Below are 18689 nucleotides of genomic sequence, written 5' to 3' on the forward strand. Positions count from 1 at the left end.
ACCCATAGTAGGAGTAAGATGGTTTTCTGTAACCAGACCGAATGTACTTGTTCTGCTTTTGCCACTTGGGCAGGTTTTTCCAGCGTCGGGGCATAGTCACACAGCGGGTGTAGAAGCAGCTGGGTGCAGCCCGAGCGCCATAAATTTATATTCGGTGAACATGGACTTCCTCGAACCGTGAGACCCATTTGAGCCCCCCTTGCTTTCGTCTTTGCCGAACCTGCTGCCTAAGATTTGGTAGCCCTTTTAGGCTCGTTCAAGTCGACTCGGGTGTACTGTGCCTCTGAAGGTAGTCATGTTTATTCACACGCTGGGTTGAAGCAGAGCATTGCGGTTGCACATCCCGTACATTCAACTCTGGCCAAAATGCAGGCACGCAGGAGGCATTGAAAGACTCATCAAGCGAGCAGCAAGTCGCGGAGATGTGGGTGGATGATAGGTGTCTAGCAGCTGAGTGATATTCTCGAAGGGTCTCAACGAGGACCGCAAGATGTATCAGGGCCATCAGAAAAGCTTTGAACAGACTTTTCCAAGCAAGAGAGTATATCCCGAAAAGTGATGAGTTAGGAGGAAGGCTCAGGGAAACAAATGATCATTCTCATCTTTTGGACTAGGATACCGGGTTCCGTTCATGCCGGGATGTCCAACCTTTGGATGGGAAATGTCATGAAAGGGGACTCACTCGCTATCCTCTGGAAAGTTGAAAAAGAAAAACTCGTCCTCGCAGTTGACATTGCGGGCCTCCATGCCAGCGTAGGTCGCGGGGCTGTCGTGATAGTCGCAATATGAACGATTCACCGACGTGGATGCTTGATCTGATACATCATTGCCGGGTGCATCTGCAGTCAGGGATGGCAATACGGGAGATTTCGCTAGGAACGCGTCGATATCAACGCCCAGTCCTTCCTTCACTTCATTCGGTGGCAGCGGGAAGCCATCATGCACGGATGTAAAGGCCGAACAGAGGTCAGGAGCCAAATTTGTCTCTCCAGCAAGACATGCCAGGAAGGTGGTGTAAGGGGCCTCCCGAACGGTTTCGTGGGGAGCTAGAGCGAATTGCGAGGATGACTCAGCCATGTACAGGCCCAACTCATTCGCATCCATGGGGGGGTCGAAAACCAAGCCAGGTTCAGTCCATTGCTGGTCAATACCGCCTGATTGCCTCAGAGGACTCCAAGGTGCCGTGCCTCCCTCGCCAAGAGCGGACGGCGAATCTGGATCGGTCTTCCATATTTGTGCATCGGTCCTTCCACCCTCGTTGAGCCACGAAGGGCATTCTTCCGAGAACCAGTCGCGAGGTAGGGCATGGTTGATGCAGATGGAGTCGACCAAGGGCGTCAATGTCGGCAACCAGTTTTCCCAGCCCGCCACTCGCCGCTCGACACGATCCAGAAAAGCTGATAGAGTGGCTTTTGACATGGTTCGCATGCTGTTCGTTTTGCTTCAGTATGGTACGCCTGATTGAGAGGGGTCATCTTTGAGCGAGAGAACTTACTATGCGTCCGACACTTCGTCCGGTATCAACAGTAGCATTCCTTTGCCAAAGCGCGTGATGATGTTTGCCCACGGCTGTCCTGCCGCCCTCCAGTTTTGAATCTTCCTGGCGGCAGCGTATCTGGTCACCGTCCCTGCTTTCCGCGCCGTTCTCTTCGTCTTGCTGGTTGGTAATGCGCCGGGGAATAGAAGGTTCACGAAATGATCCATGGCCGCTCGTTTGTGTTGCGAATTGCGAGCTTCGCGACCAATTGCCGTCTTGGGTACCCGTTGCCCCGGTCGCGACCGCGGGCGCTGGGGGATGCCCCCCATGCCCATATATCGCAAGGCGCACGCGTCGTAGGCATGAGAGAACTCCGCCAAAGTCAATCTTTTCCGGAGTCGATGTATCTGCTCGTTCGACTCGGTGAGGACAAGTTCTTCTTTCAGGAGCCACAATTTCCGCATTGAGTCGGGTTGATCCGTCAGATGTTTCGGGATGATTTGACCACCACGTTCGTTGAAGGTTTGGCTATCCTGCCACGCCCGAGCTTCCAGCTCGGCGATCGTGCCCCTCAGCCCTTCCAGCACCTGCACTTCCCCTATGCGGTCGATGGTCTGCAGCATAGCGGCAGTGAGAAGGCCGTCGTGTCTCGCCACTTGCCTCGATTTTGGCTCCTTGACGCGGGAGTGCGACGTTTTCTGGAACGATGTTTTCCCCGGGCGTTTGAAGTCCGAGCCTGTGGCCATTGCATCCGTCGGTGATCCCCAGCTCAAAAGTACCGGCAGGTGATCTTGATCTGACCGTCGCTGGGCCTCTTTCGGCACCATCTTACATTCGTTCACTTCACTGATTCCACTACCGCCTTCGACAGCCGTCAACTCCACCACCCCCGAACCCTCCAGTCGTAGCGCTCGCACGCTCGTTGGAGGGGTGGGAAGTCCATGGGCGAATTGACCATGAGGTTCAGTGCTGGAATGTTCATCCGCGTCGTCATTCCGCGGTTGATCGTGGCCGTCATTGGGAGCCTCATCTTGGGTGAGCACACTTTGTAGCACGGACAGCATCGCATCATGGTGGCCGGGGTTAGATTCCACCCACAGGCGAAGGTATGAATGGAACTGGTTGATACCTACGGGTCAGCGCAAAGGACCAACATGGCGACAAGTAGACTCACATCATCAAGGCTGAAGGATAGATCTAACTGAGGGTGGTTGGCCTGCGGCAGAGAGCCGATTTGGATTTTCAGGGCCATCAAACTCCAGGACGTCAACCAGCTCAAGGGTCGTGGAGTCAGGAGACAACGCGGCGTCCACGGCGTGTGGGCGGCTTCGTTCGCCTCGTGAATCAGCAGAGAGGCGGTTTCGGCTCGGTCGCGATGAGACCGAAGTGAGGCGTCTGCTCGCACAACAGAAGAGAGCGACAAAGAACGCAGCGCAGGGTTGGGGCCTTCATTGTCCCCCGAACAGCGTATGACTGCGAACCGGCCTTATCAACTTCGATGAAGTTGATGTGCAAAGGGAAGGCTTCCACAACGGGCCCCCTCCAAACCCGACCCTTGGTGGGGTCTCATCCTGAAATGGCCCTTCCAGGACCTGCTATTCATAGCATGATCAGGATCCCATTTTGGTGCCATACCGCACTGAGCGCGAGAGCAGAAGCGATCGATCGCTGAGGGTTGACGAAGGTCGTTGTTGAGTTATGAGCCCAACCACGGGGGTTTTCTGCGCCGCCGGCACTATTCCTTTTTCGTTACCCGGGCGGCTGATTAGCCGTGCAGGGGCGTGGGCAGCCCCAGCGCACAGCCCCCCGTGCGAAGAGCAAGCCGTGCTCACTTTGACATTTGCTCGACATGTTCTGTCCACCGAGTGAGTGCTTTTGGCCTGTCGCTCCAGCAGGGGCTTCAAGATTCCGCCGTCGAAATTTCCTCCTCTGTCGGCCTACAACTACGATCCTACCCAAGATCTCAATTTCGTGCGGCAGATGCGCCCACAAAGCCCTATCGTGACCGCCTTTACGTTTGATGTACGTGTGAACGACTCGGAGCGAACGGAATCTATTCATCACTACCTGTAACTATCAGAAGTCTGTGAAGGCGAAAGAATGACAAATATCAGCTGCCTTTGACAAAGGGACTCATCAAGAGAGTGGATTCAACCATAGACCAAAAGAGCGCGTGCTTGCGGATCAGAGCCCATTGTCGTTGGCCCTGCCCATGGTCGTCGGTGCCCGCCGGGCACTGACAAGCAAGCTGAAAAATAGACAACCGGAAGATGGATTGTCTGGAAGACGTGTTGGCGGTGAAAAGAGCGATGTGACCGCCGACGCTCAGTGTGACAAACCATCACTCACTCTCCAGGTGGCCCGGGGATTGGAAGTGGCCATCCGCCAGTCGAAATTTCGATGAAGGTGGTCCATTTCCACAGATTCTTCAGGTTCGTCCAAGCTTTCGTCCCTCCGCCCTCCCTATCGGGCTCTTCGCCGCGGTTTTGACCTTTTCGCGTTCGACGAACGTCGGCTTCGCCCTGTTCCCTGTTCCAACCTTTTCATTTCCTCCCTCAGATATTGCAATCGGGTTTCTTGGTCTTCTCCTTCCTCATCAGTCTCACTTTCTTCCGCTTCATCCTCCGCGATGACGGCCCGAGGGAGCTGCCCTGCCTTCCTCCTAAAGGTATTCAGTTTTTCGTCCACCGCATCTATTCCAAATTCTTCCCCCAGATGCGACCGCCAGTACCAGGTCGGTTCCGTCACAGGAAATGCCACCCAAGCCATCATCATCGCCTCATCATCGAAGTCGGTTCTAACGGGAGCGACGCCAAAAATCTCCACTTTGTTCCAGCTCATTCCCCGCAATTTAGCCTTGGTCCCGGCTTCGATGTCTCTCCCCCCCAACACCTGCTGGTTCCTCTCAACAAAGCTCTTCCCGAATTTGCTCGCCCGGACGAACTCGAAGATGTCGTACCCGTTGCGACCGTCTCGTCGAAGCAAGACTCGATGACCATATCCCGCCCTGATGTAACCGTACAGTTCCTTCTCGGCCCCTCCTTCGAGGACGTATCCATCCCTTTCATTGAAAGCCAGGGACTTCGGCAACTTCCCTGATCGGGCTCGAGCTTCTGTTGGGGCAGCTTGGCGGGCTGCTGTTGAGGCAGTTGACTGCCTTGGCCTCCGTGGGATGGACTGCGTGGACGGCTGTGGTATGTCGATTTTCCAATCTGTAGGGTAACCGCGCTCCTGAATGAAGTTGTCAAGCCACTGGTTCATCGCTTCGAGCTCCTCCCTAGCCTTTTCATCGGAGTTTTGCTTCCATTGAGCTAAAAGAGGGCGCGCCTTCTTGGACACCCCTTGATAGACTTCGAAATCGACCACGAATCGAGTTGAGTTAGGAAATCCATTGGCCGTGTTGATCTCCACTATCTTTCGGTTCACCTCTTGCAGGCCGTTGATCGCTCTCTCGTCATCGGGACTGTCCGAGAGGACTTGCAGCAGCCCCCCCGCGACAGCAAACGCTTTGCGGTGATCATCGGTCAGTGGTGGGATCGTGGGCTGGTCGGAGGCTTCCATGTCCGCATCTTGTCCGCCCGGTCGGCCCTCATCGGAGCTTTCGTGGCTTGCGTCATTTGCTGGCACGGTGAGAATGTCCCCTACGCCATCCCATTCTCTCATCGTCGCTATGGCAGCTTCGTTGATCCCGAGGTGCTTTGCCGCATCGTTGACTCCTACATCCCAGGCAGGTGTGCTATTGTCAGTTTACAGTTTTCCACGTCCCCCGAGATTCAAGAGTTCACACTTACTGAGAAATGCCTCCGCAGCTTGATTCGCCTTGTTATATTTTTCATGGGTCAAGCATCCAAGCTTCGTGAAGGCCGCCATCACCTCTCTCGACTCCTCTTCTCTATCTGGCTTTTCGTCTCCGAGGCCCAGAATCTGTCGGTAATCGGTACCCGGGCATTTCATCACTGTCTCTACGGCATCAATCTGCTCCTGGGTCACCCCATTGTTCCCCTCTCCTCCGGAAGGCTTCGGGCTCGCTGTGTCATCTTCCGCAGTAGGTTGAAGGTTGGCCTGCCGCCTCTTCTCGTCTTCCTTCAACCGGGCAGCGTCGGGCTCCGGGGTCGATTCTGGCGTTGGCAGGCCATGGGCTTGTCCCGTCGCGGGATTCTTGTCACTAACCACAGGCTCAGAGGGAGAGTCGTTCGCTGTCGCCATGTTTTGACACAAACTTGGGCCACGACTGGGATTGTGCAAACGCAGATGTTTCTGAGAGAAAACGAATTAGGACCGATTCGCCGTGTACCACTCGAACGCTGATATTTGAGGCTCTGGACGGACCGACGTCTAAAAAGACATTCAGAAGTGCAAGTCCCTGGGCAGGGATGCTATATAGGATGCAGCCTTGGAAGTGTCCGAATTGGGCTTCTCTAGCACGTCTCGGCTGTTGCCCATTTACACACAGTTTGGGGACTTGTTGGCCGCCCCCTCCAGTCCATGAGCCGAAAATGGTCCTGGGGCGCCATAACTTTCGACGCGAGATCCAAGTTCGGCTCCCTTGATGGGAGGGACGATGCAACCGCGACCACACATCGGTTGAGAGTGTGGGACTACTCGACACCCACTTGGCTCCTGAACGATCACGAAGCCTTTGTGCTTTTTCCCGCAGTGTTTGCAGCCCGAATGGATTGCCTGAGGGTCTCCGCGGGTGCTGCCGGTGTACTTTGTGGGCCTGATGATGCCGATGGCATCCTCCCTTCAAAGATTTCAACATTTTGCGCATCCACTATGTACTGTAATCCATCATGCTGCGAAAGAAAATGAATTGTGTTTTACTGCGTTACAGTGGAAGAGGAGTCTCAAATGGACGGGAGTTGGGATGCCTTACAAGGAAGAAAGAATAACACCGCTAGATTCAAATAGACAGAAGGCCCCATGATGGGAATCAATTGAGGAATCATTGGAGGCCAAGAGCTACTCCGCACCAAGCAAATTTTATCTTCACAGCAAGTGTGAACCACCATCCGAGGTCAAACGTCACGGCTCTGGAAGCCAACCTTAATGCTGGCCGTGTCCGCGCGTTGCTCCAAAGTCGTGTCGAAATCGTCACCAATCTCCTTCTGGGCTCTTCTCCACTCAAATACCGCCTGCTGAAGTCGGTCTAAAACCCGCCTCATCTCTTCTTTAAAGGCCCGGTTGGCGCTCTCCTGCCTCTGACATTTCGCGAGCTCTTTTTGTAGTGCTGTCTTCTCCCCGGTGAGTTGCTCAATTCTCTGCAATGGAGTAGGACGTGTGGCGCGTTTGGAGGCCTCCAGTCGAGACCTAGATGCTTCGAGAGCTACGGACGAGCCTTGGTTGTTGTCGATCAACGCGTCCATCGGGCTCAGCGCAGGGGGTTGATTCGGTGGGGAATGGCTGTGAACTTTGCGTTGACGCGACATGTTCATGGTGGCATGTAGGTTATGACACCCTTTGAGGATTCGATTTTTGGAGACAATGATGGCTCTCAGTGACTGTCTCTGCAGATATACTCTGCCAGGGCCGGGAATTGGGCAGTGTTATTTTCCTTCCTGTTCCTTTTTTAAATGACCATCAACCACGCTAAGCGTTGGGGATTGGCGATGGATTGGCAAGAAGGGGGACCAGAACAAGCCCCCCCTCGACGAGTGAAAGAAGATTGTTCTATTCTTGACATGCACGAAATAGGGTGCAGGAAAGAGTCTGCCTTCCATTGCCAGAATGATGGTGGTCCGCCACCCGCACAACGTTGGTGACCCTCCCACGTGCTGCCAGAAGAAATCGATTTCAGACAACTTTCTACTACAGACCGTACGAAATTATGCCGGTACTGAATGCGGAAAGAGAAATGAAGACGGTGCGTTCTACTAACCAAAGAGGATAAACGAATCAGGTCTCTCAATTTAACCTTCCCTCCATCCTCCCGCGCCGTTCAATGGCATACTACCCGCAAGTCCGCATTTTTGGGCTCCAGCTTCCGCCCCCGTCGAGCTCTCTTTGGTTGCCTCCGACGTCCTCCCCCCGTGGTCTCGTTTTCTTCCATCTTGACGTTTTCATCGATGCCTGAAGACAGTGGTTCCCTTTTGACGGCCGGTGAAATGATTAAATCCATCGTCCGGGTTCTGTCGGTGGTCTGTTCAAACTGCTTCAACTTCTGATCTGCCACCGCCAGACGTGCTTCAAGGCTGGATAGTTCGTTCTTGTAGCGTTCCACCGTATGCTCATAGTCTTGTTCCATTTCCTTCATCCTGGCTTGAAGCTCCAATGTCCTCACCGTGGTCATTCCGTTCTCGCTTGAATCCAGTTCGTGAATCGCCGCGCCCTTCGCAGGGTCCGTAGTGCCGGTCGTACATTCATGCAGGGCAACACCCTTTTCCAAGACACGGATCTTCTGACGAGCTTGATCTACGTCATGTTGCAAGAACCTCTGTTGCTCGACCAGATGCTGGTTCCGGCCTTCAGACTCTTCGGCCTGGCGACGAGCTGCCTCGGTCTCTTCTTGGGCGATCAGGAGCTCTTCTTGCAATACGACGCTGTTTTCGGCCATTTCGTTCAGCTCGTCGGTCTTGGAGTTGTATGCCGTATTGATATCCCACCACGACTTCTCCAAAGCGGTCTTCTGGCCCAGCAACGTGTGGATGTTGGTCCAGAGAGTACGCTGGATATCGCATGCCTCTCTTTGAAACCCGGCATACTGCTGGGTGACGAACTGGAGACGTGTCCAAGTAGCATTCAGGTTGTTGACATCCACCGGGACAGGACCAGTCGGTATGAGCCGCCCTCCAGCAGTGCTGGGAGTGACCTGCAAGATCAATAAGAGTCCAAACGGAAAACAATGGGTAACACGTACTCTCACGGCGTCTAGTCCTGCGCTATCCCTTCCGCTTGTGTGAGAAGCCATATTTTTTGTCGAACGTTTTAAGCTGCCGTTATTCGTCAGACTTTACCGTCCAACGCGGCTCCTTTTAAAGTAGAAAACACCGAGTTCCTCTTCATCCAACAGCAATATCGGCGGCGACAACGGTGACGGCAGCGATAAAGGACTAAAATTAGTTCACAACGAGCGCACCATATCCTAAATCTTGAAATAGAAGCGTCGCCCTTGTCGGTTCATAAATAGCTAGGAGTGGAGACATTATTTTGTTGTGACCTGCGGTCAACTTCAACCGCAGAATGACAACCTCTTTGCGCAACGAGAGTCGCTCGACCGTTGGCAGGACTGTCGCTAGGTGCATTGAGCGAGGCTTGGGGCCGTGGGCGCAGGGATGGAAATGATCTGCCCCTCAGGACTCTCCACCGAGCTGGTGGGGATCCAAACGGGCTCGGAGATCCCTGCCGTCGCACTGTCTGCTGCGAAATCTCTAATGCAGGAGCCCGGCTTGGACCCTTCGGTACGAAGGGAGTTTGCACCGTCTTCTGGAGGGACAGTTCCGGCCCCACGACAAGCGCCGCCGTTTGTCGGTATGAGGTCGAAGGGCAATCGTCGCCCACGGTTCGCGATGGGCTGGGTATAGTAAAGCATACCTTAAAGGTACATTTCCCACTGGGTGTTGGTTGGGTGAACTTGAATGAGGAAATGACATTCAAGGGAGTGACATACGCAGTCAACCCCACCTTTGTACCATACTTCGATGGCCTTTCAGCAAAATACCCAAAACGCCACCGGCGGAATGTCGTGCGAAGACGCGCTTCAACTTCTCTTCTACAAACAGCCTATCACCAACGGATATGTCCAGGACACCACCAACTACCTACCCCAACAATCATCCACCGCTTTCCCTTTTCGACAGGACAATACGAGCATCTGTCCGCACATGTGCGCCGATACTACGTTTACACAATCGGCTCCAGAACCAGATGTCAGCTCACTAAAGATGCCTGCCGAGTTTGCAGCCACGTTGGAGGAGATCAAGCAGGGAGTGACCTCCCTCCACACCCGGAGCGATCAGATCGAATCTCTGCAGACGCAATGCAATCAACTGGAAATTCATTTCTCGGAGTTTCAAGATTGGTACAATTTTTCCGATGAACCCGATACTTTGTGACTGACCATGAGGACAGGGTGAAGGCTTCTATGGATACGATGAAGAAATATATTGAGCATCATAGACAGTGGTCTTTGATCTTCAAGAGAACGGTGGAAAGCCAGATCAGGGATCGACATTCTAATCACGAGGGACAGGCCAGATCTGAGGGCTCCGTATTCGAGTCGCAGGATACTTGAGAATGGCGCAGGCGTGTGTCTAAATTTTCATGGTAGTTAGGCAATCGGGTACAATCATGGAGTTACCGTCTCCGGACGTTTTGCACAATTGGCAGGCCAGTAAATTTTCCAACTTCAAAGCACTTTGAGAATATCGTTTGAAAAAGTACCTTAAGCCTTGATGCTAGAAAGTGACGAAGGCCGGAGGTGTTCTAGCTAATAAAGATTTATATTTTATATTATTTATTTTTTTTATTAGTAATTTAGTTTTATCAATTTTTATTTCATTTTTAAATTGTACAATATCATCTTTTGTATTTCAATTTCTGTATTTACTTATAGAATATTCAAGTAAAAACGAATTATCTACGCTTAGGACATGGAAATAATATCTTCATTGAACTGAGGTCTGGTCGTCTGGGTGTGTATATGAAGCCGACGCTTGATTCTGACCCTCTGTCGTCGCTAGATCCATTCCTGAGGCCACTCCATCGGTCGATACTCTAGAGCTGACCGAGTCTCGATATGGATTCCCCAAAATGCCAGCCAATCTGCATTGGCCATTTCTTCCTCTTCATCGCATTTCTGGAGGGCTGTCTTGATAAGGATGGCTGCATCAAAGGCTTCTTGCAGCAAATTAAAGGTGACGTGCAGACTTCTCTGGTGGCATGAAATCTGATATCGTAATGACAAAATCTCTTTCTCCAGTCTCTCGATTGTAATCATTTCCTCCCTCCTCTGGAAGTCGTCTATTCTTTTTAACAACGCTTCCATGGACAGGTCGTCGTCGTCATAATTGGAAATGCTGGGGAAGTCCGGCTGTTCGTTGTTCATGTTTATTTGTTGGGGCCAGAAGCAGATGGTTTCAGGAAGATGCGGTAGAGTACTCTTGGTAGTGAATGCCCTATGATCGATCGGCCAAACCCAGCCAGATAAGCTGCCGTTTTTATATTCAACCGCTTAATTCGGCCGGAAGGAGAGACCTGAAGAGGATCCAGGAGCTCGATTCGGCTCCCTTTCCAATCTATATATACCGGAGGCCGACTTGATCAAGCGCATCTACAGTACCACGTACATCCATCCTCGTGGCAGGACTACAGCACTCAAGCTTTCCATCTGCATTCTCCTCTACCTTTGTGTTGTCTCACGAACACAGCATCACATTTTGCCAACCCCTCATTTTTTGGTACTTAAAAGCAACACGATGTTGTGCAGGTGTGGTATCGTTATCAAGCTACCTCAATGGTTCCGTCGAAAGGAAGGCCAGAAGGAAAAAGACGACGCCCAAAAAGGGACAGCTGGCCTTCCAACATACATCAGTGCGATTGAAGGGGTTGCCTCTCACATCGACGAGGCTGGTCCGCAAGAATTGATCGCCGACAGCCGCAATTTTTTGAGATCCCAAACTCCATCACCCGAATCTCTGGGTCAACGCAGCGAGCCGACGAAGGACTTTTTCAAGAGCGTTCAAGTTTGATGCCTCGCCGAGGTGATTAGATAGAAACGGACCGTATTCAGATATGCATCTCATCAATGAGGATTAACATCGAGTTCAGTGGATACCAAACGTTCCTCTGGTGCTTTACGAGGTGCCACACTGATTTGCGTATTGAAAGGTATATATTCATCATATTCTAGGATGCACTACCTAAGCTATCTAAGTCCCCATGAATTTGCTCACAACAGAAGGAGTGCAGAAAGGAGACAGATCCATCGATACATCTGCCGTTAGAAATCGCCACCCCAGACAGAAAGAGTTAGCATGAGGCCCATGGCATCAAGCCCATGAGCAACAACATCAGCAAAGTCGCTGGAGATACTCTCAATCGCCCTCCAGCACCGGTGAAGAGGCTGATCTCGGCGGACGAGACAGTGGCAGAGGGAAGACCAAGGCTTGTGCTCTGGGTTGAGCCAAGGGACCTGTCGTCCGTGGTGGACCGTGGCGACGGCGACGTAAAAGGGTTGCTAGAGGGAACCACAGTCGCGTTCGTCGAAGGCTGGTTCGTGACAGAGACGCTGTGGGTGGGAAGGGAAGGAATAATCGCCCCAGAAGTGGCATTGGCTGCGAATGGATTTGGAGGGCCGCAGGAGGTGATGGAGGTGCTGGCGGCGGTCAGATTGACAGCTGTAAAGCCGTAATTGCTGGTTAAGTTTATAACACCGGAGCCGACCAGGCCGTCAAACTGAATCTCAACGGTCGCCTGCGGTGGTGCGCTAGACGTGTTCGTCCAGACAAATTCCCTTGACATACTTGCCGTTGGGTTGATTGTCCCGATATCAGTGTGAAAGTCATCGGCAGAGACCCCTCTTAGGGGGAAGGCAAGAGCAACGAAGATAGAAACTTGGGTGGCAGTGCGCAGCAGCATCGTTGGGAGGGTTATGGGAAGAATGAGCCACGGGATCAGACATTACCTACCCACGTCCTTTATAGGAAGAGCCCAGAATTGGACCCTCAAATGGCTGCGTCTATGAATATGTTGACTTCGAGGTGCCATAACGGGCTCCTCATCTGCTGCTGTACGATGAAATATAAAACAGCCGCCGTGATGGAGGCTTCGCAGCCAGTCAAGTTCAACTGCCCAACAAGATGGCAAAGCAAAAACAAGAGCAAACCAGAAAAGAGAGAATCACACAGCGACGAAAGAGGAAGAGAGGCTGGGTTAACAAAACATTTCAACTCTGGGAGCTATGCGGGTTTGAAATTACGGCCTGTCTCCAGAACCCTGAGAGCGGGCAGGTCACATTTCTTCAGACGCCCGATGGAGGATCGCTGCCACGTAAAATTGAAGATCTGGTGAGGAGCCGGTTGACCTGATCTCCCATTGATTCTAGGCACTAAGTCTGGTCCAGAAGTCAACCGACCCGCAGGCAGAAATACTGTTGGCGAAGGATTTTGAGCATGTTGGGGGGAAGGGAAATACTCGAGCAAAACCGAGGCCAGGAGCGAGATCGAGGCGTAGCCAGCACGCTCAGGCCAATAAACAGAACAGAGCCTCGGCAAAAGGAAGAGGGAAGAAAGTTTTCTTCCACAACACTCCGTTGCCGGATCCACCATCCTTTGGAACTCCCAGTCCGAGGGACAAAAGATTCCCGTTCAACACTGAGCAGAACAAGTTGAATCTCGTGGAATCCGGGCTCCTGGAGGAGCTGAATGTAAACATAGTCCCATAGTTATCAAGGTTACTGGCGTTATTCCTGGCAATCTCTACAATCTTGTCATTGTCCTGCCCCGTCCCTGTTCTGAGCCATCGGCGATTTGTCGCCCGGCACATGGACCTGGAATCTATATTTGGTTATCCTGATACTATACTAAGAGCCAGCCTCAAGCACTACCTGCACTTTGAATACAGAGCCGTCGTCCAGCAATCGACCGGAGTCGAAATGGGCTGTCTCGCGACGTGTTTGTGAGGGCCAAGTCGTGGAACGTTGGGGGGGCTGGCTACGGATGGCGGCTAATGATGTTAGGGGATGATTGATCGACATGACCCGGTCGACCCGATTTGCAAGAAATGGTAAAAACGCCGCGAAGGGTCCCCATTCTGTTCGCTCTGGGTGACCAGGTCCGGTTAGTTGTGCTGCTGATTGCGACTTTCGTGTGAAAATTCAACCAGGGGTTCACGTCAAAAGGGACCTGGTGCATAAATTAAGCCTTGAGGTCAACGCCTCGACTTCTGGCCCCAGCTACCTAGTCGGCTTCAAAATGACCAGGGAGCAGTTGTGCGCACGAAGACCCTAATGCATGCTCAATGTTTGAGGGCTGAGCTCATGCTGGCTTGCTGCACTGCCACGGAACTCTGCTCGTTGCTGCCATTCGATCTTGGTTTCTACGGAAGTCTATGTGAGCTGTGGCTCTGGACTTGCATCGGACAATGGTCAATCGGCGCGTGGTAAACTCGGCCAACCTCGGTCAACCGCGAACAGTGCCGTACCGCACTTTGTGAAAGTGCTCACGGTCCAAGACACCTAGCGAGCATACTTGTCATGGTTGTCGCCGGCTGAATCTAAGGAGCTAGAAGGTGCCCAGCTCTTCATGCTTGGTAGTGGTTAATTGACCTGCGGGATCCAGGCAGCATGACCTTACCCACGGGGATGAAGTCACGCAAGGGCTTAGCCGTATCATGAATTCTTATGGAGATGGTGTGTCTAGAATTGTACGGTATACAGGTGAACAACATCTAACTCTCATCAAACATGATCCGTTGCCAAACCTGCAATACGTTCCACCCATATAACCGGCCAGCGGTTACATTGCCAATTCCATAGGTGACCATCATGTTCAAGTCGAGTCATCCTCCAAGATAGAACATCGCAGAGGGAAGCATTCATTGATGCCTGGGAATCGTGATGACATGGATACGGACTCGACGTTGGCCCATTACAAACCTCCTAGCTTAGCAAGGTACAAAAGTTGGTTTGGCTATGCGATTGACCCATGGCGCCTGCTGGTCATCATCAAATGCGTTGGGGTTCGTTGGCGTCCAGGTCGGCACTCCGTAATCACCACGAAGTAGCTCCTTTCGCCGGTCCTGCTCTGCCCCAGGAAGCTCGACCGTGGGAGGCGGTTCAGTGGAGTGACCTGGGAGATGGTTCACGTAGACGTAACAATGCAATTCCAGGACCACCACCGGTGGAGGCTTCTTCGATAGAGACCAAGCTCGTTTCTGAGTGCTGCATCCTGGCCGTGAACAGACCCCTAAGATCGGTGCTGCTCCCGGGGCGATGGGATGATCTCTCTGGTAAGCCGAAGACCGAAGCTTGCCGCAAAGGGCACATCTGTGCCTGAACAAGGGTAGCTTGGAGTTTCTCTTCAGGTCAGGGGTAGATCTGGGATCTTCAAGCTCGACAGGTTGTCGATTCATATGGCGAGGTTGGTTACTGGAAAGCATTCTGCTGAGTATTTTGTCTGTCCTGCGACTTCGAGGTTCCAATACTGTAGTGACCATAAGCATCGTTTTGCACTGTGTTCACCTGCGCAGTCGTTAAAAGAGCGTCGATTCAGCTTACATATCAAGAAGAAATAGATGGGGAACACCAGTCAGCCTAGTGGTATCGTGAGGAGCCCAAAACGCGTTCATGATGGTTCAAAATTGGATCTCGAAGGGCGGCGCTTGGAGCCCGTTTCAGTCTCTTCCTTCAGTCTGTTTCCCTTTCCTCGTCCACTATTCCAGGGTCTGGATTGAGCTCCCCTCACAGGACAACGGGTACCCGTGATGTATTAAAAGCTTCTCTTTTGTGCACCTCACAATCTCAAGACTGGGACTCGCAGTAGCATTTCGGCTTTCATGATGGCACGCTGTCATCACAGCGAATGGCTTAACCTCCGCATTGAACGAAACGAAGTCATCTTGTTCATCTCGAATCGGCTTCAAACGCTTATCGACGAATTTCCCAGCCCCGAGCGCCAGCAGCCTAGCCTGTTGGTTTTCATCGGCCATGCCGCCAAACTGTCAGCCCTCCGATCGCTCGGTGCGGACGAGAACAGGCAGAAGTCGGCAGGCAGACGGAAACGTGGTGGCGGAGTGCATCTCCAACCCGGAAATCGCGGTGTCTTCTGGGACGTCCCCGTGCTTCTAGCAGATGGTGACCTTCCATACCGGGACTGGAAAAAGACGTCCTCGGCCGAATGTCACGAGACGAGACAGTTGATGCTTCCTCGCATCCGGGGAGGCGTCCAAGATCTAGCTATCGAAGATGCAGCCGATCACCTCTACTCCCGTCTCTTGGGTGCTTTTGCAGATGTCTTTTGCTTCTTTTCCACCGACGTTGGCGGGTTTGGTCCCGTGGTACGTCGACTCGCATCCTGGCTCGAGAATGGCAAGCCGACGACACTGCCGAAGGCAACATATCCACGGGTGGTCGTGATAATGGAAGTCACAGACCCTGGGGCTGAAAGCGACGAGGAGGCCGAGGAGGCCCTCCTGGGCGAGCTGAGAGAAGAGACAACGAAAAATCCTCTGGAGATGGTGTCGGCTCTCGAGGTGGTGACCGTTCCCCTCGGAGGACAGGACTACCGGCGACTGGAGGAATACTTGATCCGGGTGCTGAATCGAGGCCGGAGGCAGAAGATTGAGGCAAGGACACTGTTCTCTGGGAGACACTTGACCGCATTCTTTAAATATGCGACCGACTACTTTGGCAGAACCGCGAGGGAGCCGTTCGATTTCGTGAAAGCGTCGCGTTTGCGAAATCCTGTCGCGTCGGACTTAGGCACGCATCTGTGCAACTTCCTGAGGCAGATCAAATCGCCTGAAGAGCTAACGAATTTCGCGGTGCCGATGATTGCATCGAGCCTTCTGTTGGATCATTATCCTCCCGGTATGCACGGTAAGTCGAAGCTCCTTTCACGAGTGGCGGAACCAATCTGACGGCCCCGTGGCGTTCAACCCCGAAGATGTATTTCAGACCCTGTATAAAGACGCCTGCTATCAAGTGGCCAGGAGCGGTGTGCTTGTGTACGACAGCTCGACAAAATTGCTTCTTCCGTCTGGCTTCGTCCAAGCTGTCTCAGAGCAGTTGCGAAAATGTTTCGAGGACTTTGCCGCCGGCACACCGTCCTTGACGGTCCATCACAACAATCTGAAGAAGTTTAAGCTTCGCTGGAAGCAGGTGCGAAGCGACGACACCTGTCTCGTATGCTTGCGTCGCACGCCAGAGAACAACAACTTGCCCTGCGGCCACGCGGTCTGCGAGAACTGCCCTCGAGTCTTCGGACACCCGGATCAGAATGATCGGTGGGCGTTCGACATTCGGCGCTGTTTCCTCTGCAACATGGAGCTTCGAGATGTGACGGTAAAAGTAAAGCCTGACACAGCGGGTGTCAACGTATTGACCATCGATGGGGGTGGTGTCAAGGGAATCGTGCCGCTGCTGTTTTTACAAATCTTGCAGGACAGGGTAGGCCTACCGATCCCAGTGCAGGATAATTTCGAGATTTCGTTCGGCACCAGTTCCGGTAGGTGAACACGATCCGCTGAACGGGCCTCGCTGACGCGGACCAGGCGGACTGATCGTCCTCGCATTATTCATCATGGGGTGGCCGGTGGAGGACTGCGCGAACATTTTCGAATCTTTTGCGAAAAGGGCATTCAGGCCGCGCTGGGTCTCCCACGTACCCGTCGTGTCCCGCATTCCGGTCCTGTCGCACATTCTTGGGTTTCTCGTCTCGTATTTGGCAGACGGTCTGTATCCAGCAGATAATTTGGAAGCGGCGCTGAAAGAAGTTTTCGGCGGCGACATGGGCATCCTGGACAACTCCCATGCAACTGCGATCGGCGCGAAAGTGGGAATCCCGGTGACCACGGTCCTGGAAACGGACCCGTGCCTCTTCACCAACTATAACGGGGCGGGACCGAGACCGCAGGACTGCGGTAGGCTGAGATTTGTATTGACAATGTGAGAGCGACCTCTAATGGATGAACAGGATACCGCATTGTCCGGTCACAAGATGGCCGAAAAAGGGTCCGGCTGTGGGAGATGTGAGTGTTCATTTCTTTCCGTCACGGTTTGTTGGAGCATGAGAAGATGGCTGATAGTGCAAACAAGAGCAATGAGCGGAGCTGCAGCACCGTGGTATGTTCCCTTCCGCCTCTTTCGAAGTTTTGATCAGCTCACAGGCCACAAGGTACTTTCCAGCAAAGCGCATTCCTGGGGTAGGGACCTTTCAAGACGGGGCCCTGTGGAGGAACAATCCCGTCGACCTTGCCCTGTGGGAAATCCCGGTGGTGTGGCCCCTGATCCGAAGGCCCAATGTGGTCGTCTCCCTCGGTACTGGGTCCTCAGGACCACGCGTACCCACATCACACTCCAGCAGACTGCGTGCGATCTGGAGAGAGGGATTCCTGCCACGATCATACAGAGCCTTCATGGAATTGATCAACGGTCAAAAAATCGCCCAGGCGTTCAAGAATGGAAGACGGGTAGAGTTGGACGGGCGGTATTTCCGGTTTGACGTTGAGCTGGACAGAGAGGTCGACTTGGACGATACGGGCGGGATGCGCGGGCTGACAACAAAAGCTCGGGAGCAGTTCTGTCGGTCGGAGGATGTCGATGTCGTCGCGCGTTGCCTCGTTGCGACGCGTTTCTACTTTGAACTCGAGTCAAAGCCGAAGAAGATTAAGGGGAAGTATTCTGGATCCGGCCATATCTTCTGTCGTTTGCCTCGAAATAGTCCCGAGCTCGAGGTGCTGCTGGAACAGTTGTCTAAACGGGCGGCGAGGTTTATCGTGAACGGCCACGGGCTTCCCGGGTCGGTCAGCGATCGGTCGTTCACCGACCGCCAAGGTACCTTTCGTAAAAGGGTCGAATTTGAAACCAAGGACACCTTGTCTGTTCTTCTTCAAGAAGGGCTAGCGGATCCGCAGCATATCAGTGGATCTCCATGGGCAGTCCACGATCTAATGGATATGCAAGGCCTCAACAATGATTTTGGTACTCCGGATCATAGAAAGCGAAAAGAGCGCGAGGAGAAGCAGGATGAGGGAGAAACGAGGGTAGAGGAGCCGGCCAAAAAGCGTCGTCGGGCTCGGTAGAACGTCATCGTTGCTCGTGGCGGTGTCGCGCTCGAGGAGGGACGGATCGGAGAAGGTTGTGAACCGGTGCAGTCTTCACAGGAGCCCGGTACGGCATCTTCACCAACAGAGATAAAGACAGTCTCTGGTTTGCGTGAGACGCGGCTGGAAGGGAGTAGTGGATTTCGGGGCTATTCTAGAAGGTCACAAGGAGGATGATAAAGGGACGACGAAGTTGAGGCCGTTGAGGGATGAAGTCACTTCAAGCTTTACGCTAGACCGCCGGCAAAAACAACATTCCGGCGGCATGTCAGCCGAGGTCCACTCGGTCCAGCCATCCGTTTCCCTTCGCATGGAGATGCATTTTGGTACTGTTCAATCAAATCTTCTCATCCGGGATCTATCACTGTCTACTTATCTATATCAGCTAGAGCTACCTTCCAGATGAACCACTGCTCGTACAGTGACACTTGATCCACATGGAGCCCGACGCTCC

General features: G+C 53.0%; 7 protein-coding genes across 8 annotated transcripts; 2 read left to right on the forward strand and 5 right to left on the reverse strand.

The window, feature by feature from the left end:
- Window positions 1–3146, reverse strand: PV10_03837. Of its 2 annotated transcripts, none has more exons than XM_016368334.1 (3): window positions 2652–3146; window positions 1496–2595; window positions 1–1429 (listed from the first exon to the last, which is right to left on the reverse strand). In XM_016368334.1, exons 1-3 carry the CDS (start codon window positions 2727–2729, stop codon window positions 679–681), a joined length of 1929 nt encoding a protein of 642 aa, XP_016224122.1. In that variant the 5' UTR covers window positions 2730–3146; the 3' UTR covers window positions 1–678. The 2 variants fall into 2 exon arrangements, with proteins under 2 accessions (XP_016224122.1, XP_016224123.1); XM_016368335.1 differs by having other exon boundaries at window positions 1496–2606.
- Window positions 3147–3940: 794 nt separating this feature from the next.
- Window positions 3941–5683, reverse strand: PV10_03838 (uncharacterized protein; the record flags this gene model as incomplete). Its single annotated transcript, XM_016368336.1, has 2 exons — window positions 3941–5193; window positions 5269–5683. The coding sequence occupies 2 exons, from the start codon at window positions 5681–5683 to the stop codon at window positions 3941–3943; spliced, it is 1668 nt and encodes a 555-aa protein (XP_016224124.1).
- An 812-nt stretch (window positions 5684–6495) lies between these two features.
- PV10_03839 (uncharacterized protein) lies at window positions 6496–6912 on the reverse strand (the record flags this gene model as incomplete). The annotated part of the gene is made up of 1 exon (XM_016368337.1): window positions 6496–6912. The coding sequence occupies one exon, from the start codon at window positions 6910–6912 to the stop codon at window positions 6496–6498; it is 417 nt and encodes a 138-aa protein (XP_016224125.1).
- Window positions 6913–7415: 503 nt separating this feature from the next.
- PV10_03840 (uncharacterized protein) lies at window positions 7416–8384 on the reverse strand (the record flags this gene model as incomplete). The annotated part of the gene is made up of 2 exons (XM_016368338.1): window positions 7416–8285; window positions 8334–8384. 2 exons carry the CDS (start codon window positions 8382–8384, stop codon window positions 7416–7418), a joined length of 921 nt encoding a protein of 306 aa, XP_016224126.1.
- A 730-nt stretch (window positions 8385–9114) lies between these two features.
- PV10_03841 (uncharacterized protein) lies at window positions 9115–9743 on the forward strand (the record flags this gene model as incomplete). The annotated part of the gene is made up of 2 exons (XM_016368339.1): window positions 9115–9494; window positions 9545–9743. The coding sequence occupies 2 exons, from the start codon at window positions 9115–9117 to the stop codon at window positions 9705–9707; spliced, it is 543 nt and encodes a 180-aa protein (XP_016224127.1). The 3' UTR covers window positions 9708–9743.
- Window positions 9744–10890: 1147 nt separating this feature from the next.
- On the forward strand, window positions 10891–11163 carry PV10_03842 (uncharacterized protein; the record flags this gene model as incomplete). The annotated part of the gene is made up of 1 exon (XM_016368340.1): window positions 10891–11163. One exon carries the CDS (start codon window positions 10891–10893, stop codon window positions 11161–11163), a length of 273 nt encoding a protein of 90 aa, XP_016224128.1.
- A 2299-nt stretch (window positions 11164–13462) lies between these two features.
- Window positions 13463–18417, reverse strand: PV10_03843 (uncharacterized protein). Its single transcript, XM_016368341.1, has one exon. The coding sequence runs from the start codon at window positions 14633–14635 to the stop codon at window positions 14078–14080; it is 558 nt and encodes a 185-aa protein (XP_016224129.1). The 5' UTR covers window positions 14636–18417; the 3' UTR covers window positions 13463–14077.
- Window positions 18418–18689: the final 272 nt, after the last annotated feature.

Source organism: Exophiala mesophila (genome assembly GCF_000836275.1).
Source record: "Exophiala mesophila strain CBS 40295 unplaced genomic scaffold supercont1.3, whole genome shotgun sequence".
Lineage (NCBI taxonomy): Eukaryota > Fungi > Ascomycota > Eurotiomycetes > Chaetothyriales > Herpotrichiellaceae > Exophiala > Exophiala mesophila.